Source organism: Electrophorus electricus, chromosome 3 (genome assembly GCF_013358815.1).
Source record: "Electrophorus electricus isolate fEleEle1 chromosome 3, fEleEle1.pri, whole genome shotgun sequence".
Classification (NCBI taxonomy): Eukaryota; Metazoa; Chordata; class Actinopteri; order Gymnotiformes; family Gymnotidae; genus Electrophorus; species Electrophorus electricus.
The window spans coordinates 7,385,704-7,392,500 of record NC_049537.1 but is presented as its reverse complement, the minus strand read 5'-3'; the positions used below and the strand labels follow the sequence as shown (position 1 = coordinate 7,392,500).

Below are 6,797 nucleotides of genomic sequence, written 5' to 3'. Positions count from 1 at the left end.
TTGTGGAGTCAACATACTATACACCCCATCTTCCAGTATGATGGTTGAGTGTTTGTACAGTGCTGGCAGCATGAACATCAAAACAGGATTGAAATGACTATTTTAAATGAAGATATTCTTTCCTCTGCACTGTTCTAGTATTGTCCAACTCAATCTTGGGCGCAAGGGTTCCAACAAGTGTGATGCTACAATTCTTATTTTTGGATTTACTGTTTGCAGATTACTGGCAGTATCCAAATTTCCCCCAATCATCCTACTACTGCAGGAAGCTGCCACAACACAAGAGCATGTCCTGGTTAACTATGTAATTAAATGGAACACTATACAAATTGCTGGCTCCAGATCAACTAATTTCACATCATCTACATGTTCGAATGTCTCACGGATAATCATGAGCACCAGATTGTCTCACAGATAATCATACACAACACAAAAAAAAGCTTGCTAAAATATTTCAGACTGTAAATCATGCAAAACGTAATGACACTAGTGTTATGTAAAACCTATGCGAAGTTTTGATGGACATTGACACAAACTTGAGCAGCTACTAATCTTCAGTTTGGTTTATTCGCATCTTTCCAAAACTTGGCTAACTCCCGCATCCCCATTGGGCATGTTTATTTTTCCAGGCTATAATGTCTACTCACAAGACTTTACAGAAAAGGGGGTGGGTTATGTATTTATGTGAAGGAAGGCATGTAAACTCTGGGATATTCCTAATAGTTCTTTGGAGTGTGTTGGAGTTAGTATTCATTGCCCTCAGAGAAGTCTTTTACTGTAATTATAGTTTATTGCCCACCAACTGCAAAAACTATCATTATTATTAAACAACGTAACTGGAAAATAGTGCTCCTTTTCAAATTAAACTCTCCCAACTGTATGAATTCAATTGAAAGGAAAAGTTTAAAAGCATAAAGCAAATTAAAAAATGAAATAAGACGAACCGAATTATATATTTAAAATCACCAGAAAAAAAAAAAAATAGCTGTCACGGTTAGTCCCTCCTAGCTTCCATGTTCTATGTTTTGCCTGTCTTGTGCTTTTGTTCCATGCTGTAGTTTCGTTTTCTGCACCCTTTGTTTGGTTCTCCACACCTGTCCCTCATTTCTAGTTTTGTTAAGTTCATGTATTTAAACCCTGTCTTGTTTCCTTTGTCTTAGCTGTTCATTGAATGTATGATTGTCTGTTTGGATATTTTTGAAAGCCTGTATCTGTATGCCCATAAGTTTGTACTCGGTGCCTCCTAGTCTGTATGTTTATCGTAGCCTTCGTGTTTCTTAGCCTCTGTTATAGCCTGCTTCCCCTGTTTTGCCTTCGTGTGCTTTTGTTTGCTTGTTTGCCATAATGTATCCTCGTACTCTCCATGTCAGTAAACTGACCCTGGACTACTCCGATGACTACGATTTTGGATTTGCCCCTAATAAATCTCGTTCTTCTGCGCACGTGTTCGCCTCCTCACTGCTCACCGTTCCAATAGCAAACAGATTAGTGAAGATTTAATGGCAATGATCAGAAAAATGATATTTAAATTTTCAAAAATGAAAGCTTGTAGGGAACTGAAACAGTACGTTGTTATTTTCTTGAAGTTATAAATGCAAATTTGGATAAAAGGGGAACGCATGGGGCAGTCTTTCTTCAACCTTGCAAGGCCTTTGACACTTTAAAATCATCCTTTTTTAAAAATGTTAGTTCAATATAAACTTTCCATTCATGTACATAACTGGATAAAATCCCATTCAATCTCAACTTTCTCTCTTAGAGTTCCTCAGGGTTCTATACTAGGACCTCTGTTTTTCAGTTTATATATTAATGACCATCAGTATATACCAATGTGGAGATTCATATGTATGCAGATGACAGTCCTGTATACTCATGGGAACGATGCAGTGCAAGTTGCTGCCAAATTATCACAAGCTATAGATAAAGTTGCAAAATAGCTCAGGGATTCTGGGTTAAATCTCGAGAAAGCAATCACCATGGACTTCACTAATAAATGGGATTGTTCTGGGACTATCATTAAAATTTGGCAACAGTCTAAAAAGAAATGTGGAGGAGTTTAAATGCTTAGGTATTGCTCTGGATACTACTCAGTTTCAAGAAAAACAAAGATGAGCCACACAATAAGATACAACCCAATTTGAGATATAGTAGAAACTCATGATGGAAGTATCTAGGATGACTTTCATTTCTCTTATTGTATGTCCTTTTTTATTGTATGAGCTTTGTTCATCTCATATCTGAGGATCAGAGCACATGCACCACCGATTTGAAAACATGAATGGATTTTAAGACTTCTTGTGAAGAAAAAAAAAAAAAGTATCTAAAAATCAAGCCTGTTTGCGTGAACATAATCAGACTCTTATCTTTGTTCTCTTATTAGGATTGTGCACACTGTATAGATAGGGCCTATTATGTAATTGGGCTGGTTAGGGTAGAAGGTCAGAGGTGTGAATTGATGTATAAATATATATTAGAAATATAAATTATACAATGAAACCCAAAATAAATGCATTTTGATTTGTGTTTTTGCATTTGACATGTTTACCTGCTATTAGCTAACTGCTGTGAAGCATCTCTTCTTTTTTGAGATTAATGGATTTTGTGCATGGTCCTCGACAAAAACATAACTTGCTGAAGACTTAATCATATTACTAGAAGAGTGTTACATGAAATATTAGAACTTATTACTGGCAGAAAGTGAATGCTGATACATTCGTGATGTCTAATGTCAAATCTGATCAAACTCAAAAGCACTTATGTCATTGCTTACAGCATGCTTATGGCATGAACACTGAGGCTGCAGGTGAAGAGGAAGGATGTGGAGCAAGTCTCCCTGGGCACCTGCCTCACCTACAGCATTTGGATGGATAAACCTGATTCCAGTTGAAGGACAATTTTCCATGGTCTGAAAAAGTGTAGTAGGGCAAAGAGTAGTGTATGCATTCTTACACTCATTCCAATATTAGCAGCCAGGCCAGTGTTACAATTACTGTTCCTTACCATTACTGATTCCTTACTGTCCAGCAACACAGCTACAACAACTGTATGCCTGCGTGTATGTGTGTGCGCACATGCACGGGTGTGTATCAGGGAAGGGAGATGGGAGTTTTTGGGAAAGATAAAAAGAATCCAAAAGTTCACCCGGGATCTCATTCTCTCCGTGATTCAGTGCCGAGTGGGAAAAGGCCACACTGAGTTCAAAGAGTCCCCAGCTCCATCAAAACCAGTTCTCACATAGAACAAAACAAGAACAGTGCAGGGACGTGGGGAGTGTGAGGCAGTGTTCAAACAGGGGTTCTGGCCAGCAAGCACGCTTCATGTAGGGCTCTACAAAAAAGCCCTCATCATCACCATCAGACACAATCAGCAAAAGACTCAATGTGACTAGGTGCAATTCAGAGGAAGAAAACAACAAGTTCTCAGCACCTCTCCCTTATTCCCTGCCTCTATCCCCAGTTTTCTTCCAACTGGAACTGAAACATTTCTCCATCCTCCTAACTGCTTTCTCAGCAGATTGCACAAGTTGACATAAAAGCTCCAACAGCCACAAGTAACAGCCACTTTGGAAGCTGCTGGTACAAAACCACAAATAGATTTGTGGCACACAGCACCATACTAGGTGCTGCAGGGCAAACCAACAGAGCATCAGTGAAGACCTCCATGGTTTGGGCTCTGCCACTAAAAAATGTCCTGCTTGAGATGAAGGAGGATGCTCTACCCAAACCTTGTCCTCCTTTGTCATGTTCCTCCATGTAGCCTTATTCAGTGTAGCTGCAGCCATGACAAATACACACTGAAGTTCAGTCTGTGATGCAAAGACTTCACTCAAACATTTTATCTAAACTTCTCCCCAAGACTGGTTCTTTCCAGCTATACCATTTTGCATGAAAAAATAAATAATTTAAAAAAAAAAACAAAACAAAAAAAAAAAAAACCCACAACATATTGCACGTGGCAGCCTACAGATTATAAACCTTGGAATCTCCCTGAGTTTCTAAACTGTGTCAAAAGTACCCCAGCCCTACCCTAAGCATCTGCTGTATAACAGCAAAAAGGCTCAAGTAACACTGAGCTTTTAAAAGGCAATACCATAACACCACTTTCAGAATACAATTCTTTGCTTCTGTGTACACAAGAAAGGAAGTGAAATACATCGGCAGTGAACTTCCCCTAAAAAGAGCCATCAGCCAATGAGCTCTTCTCAACAACAACAGGCCATCACTGTCCCTAACCAACGAGCCCAGCCTTGCCCCAGCAGCTGGGCTTCCATGCGGAACAGAAAGAGGTGGCTGCCTTTTGCCACTCTCATGTGTCAGTTTGGTAATGCAAAAGGGCACGGTGGTGCAGCAACCCAACACCTCACTTAGTGAGATCAGCCAAGCATATCTGCCCAATTGTGCCGTTACGAGGCTATGGAGGCCCCACCCCCACTGCCTAAGCCTACCTTCTTAAGGCTGTAACCAGCATGGAAAATGATGGGAGGTAGCAAGATGTTGAAGAACACCTCTGGGTCAAAGGTGACCTGCAACAGCAAAAAGGGAATGGAGATTTTAACAGATGGATCAAATATACACCCCTCAAGTACAAGTTTGGCCCATTTCCAGAGACAATAAATAATCCAACTTAAAATGTCAAAAGCAAAAAATGCTCCTACTTCTCCATTTAATTAGAGTAGAGGTTTAGTTTCTGAGGTGCACACTAGAAACGTTTGTGTGAGCATGCGGGGCATACCTTACGGAGCATATCATTCTGCTCCACATTATGAATCTCGCGGGAGTTGATCTCGCCTTTCAGTGTGTACTCGAAGAACTTGCCGCTGACATTGAGGAGCAGTGTGCTGACGGCCCGCTCTCGCAGTGTGCAGCTAGGGGGCGTCTTGTTGTGGTAGCTGGTGGAAGGGATGCCGTAGCGCAGGATCACACCCACCAGCAAACCTGCCAACAGTCAGGTGTTGCGGTAAGGAATCTCTCACACATGCAGACATACCCTCGTTATTTTGGGATGATGGGACGGATGACAGGTGTCAAATTATTATTTTTTTTAAATACATGTGGCACATAGTGAATAAACTTAGATTTGAATCTTATAATGAATGTGGCAATGTTTGCATGTTGAAATATCTGACAGGTGTCTAAATTTTATACACATGTTTTAACGCAAGACTACACTGATTTAAAACCAATTTTAAAGTATTCGGTAAGCTTTTTCTTTAATATTAGTGGTATATTTCTTTATAGGAAATGTCACACTTATTTTCACTGTATTGTTATAGCACATACAATAATCAGTTTTTAATACCTCACACACACACACACACACACACACAAAAACAAACCTATTCTCAGTGAGGGTGCTTTATGAGTGCATTTGCCTGCTGTGACAAATCTGTTGGAGAGCATTTCCATACTAATGAGCTTCTGGCATGTGGAGTGAGGAGTACCCAGCAGCACTACAGATCTCCATTCAGAACCCAAAAACATGATCACAGACGTTCAAGACCATATACACCTTCACCTAGAAAAAAGGAACCACAAAATGCCTCGGCACACATAGCCAATCCACACCAGACTCTTGGCATCAACACTACAGTTAAGGTAAATGACCACCACGAGATAATTGCACATGTATAGACCTTGATGATAAAAACATGGGAGATTGGTGGTTATTACAGAGGAGTTAGCAAGGTTTCCAGGCTAGCAGAGACCAGGCCTCTGTGAAACAGCTCATATTCAAGTAAGCACAAGCCTAGTGTCTGCTGTACAACTGGATTAGGTCAGGTGCATGTGAAGTGCAAACCCCAACACACAGTCAGAGGCTGAATGCTGACAATACCTACGGTGCATGCTCCGTTACATGCTGGGTTTAAATCAGCATGTGGGGAGCATTAGTAATTGGGTTAGCCCCAGGAGCACACTCGGAGCCAAACGGGCAGGCGCTGACCTTGGCCACAGTCTGCCCACTATCCAGCTTAGTTCTCACAAAGGCCTTTGCATTTAGGAAAACAGCCAGTCCACTAAGAGCGTGGAGGACCATGGAGCTCCTTGGGCTCATTTGAGATGCACAGGAGGCAGACAGCAGCACCACACAGACCAGAAGGTCCCTCCAAACCCAGCAGTAGTTTGTGTCGGGCAGGCAGTAGAACTATGGCAAGTGGTTTTAACATTTATTGATCTGAACAGATTTGCATTAAAGATATCTGCAGTTAATTTCTGACTAGACATAATGCTAGTCCAAGATATCTCTAATTACATTTTTACTAGACATAATGTTAATCAAGATCCCAAATTACATTTTGACTACAATGAATGACATCACATTTGCAGTTGATTTGTACAGGAGGTTCAATTCAAACTACCTGAAATTCATTATTGACTATACACAATATACATTTAGGATATCCAAAATGTTATCACTAGTTGTAAAGCAAATTATAGATATGCCCACTTTGTTTCTGATTAGTCATTAGTCCAGTTAAAGATATGTTAAATTTCTTCATAATGTATCTTAAATGTATTTTAGATATCTGAAAATAAAGTTCTCACTAGTGCAAATTAAACTATGGATATCTTGAATGTAAATTATGACTAGCCAAAACTGAATTAAAAGATATCCCTAATTTGATTTAGGATTAGCCTAAAGTCCTTTTAAGATGCCTACAAAGAAATGATGGCCATCTTGAATGCGTTGTTAACTAGATGGCTCTTGCATTTCAGATATCTTGATCGTTCCAACTAGTCATAATGTGTTTGTGGATATCTTGAACGATTATTCTGACTCTACAGATGTATGTAGGCCAT

At 40.0% G+C, this 6,797-nt stretch overlaps 1 protein-coding gene across 1 annotated transcript in view; it reads right to left on the bottom strand.

The window, feature by feature from the left end:
- The window catches only part of slc9a7 (solute carrier family 9 member 7), a 42,879-nt gene that overhangs the window by 32,915 nt on the left and 3,167 nt on the right, over positions 1-6,797 (bottom strand). Inside the window, exons 2-3 of the mRNA XM_035524100.1 lie at positions 4,732-4,934; positions 4,445-4,522 (exon numbers count right to left, since the gene is read on the bottom strand). Of these exons, the coding sequence (XP_035379993.1) occupies positions 4,445-4,522; positions 4,732-4,934 (281 nt within the window). The remainder of the gene's footprint in view (positions 1-4,444; positions 4,523-4,731; positions 4,935-6,797) is intronic.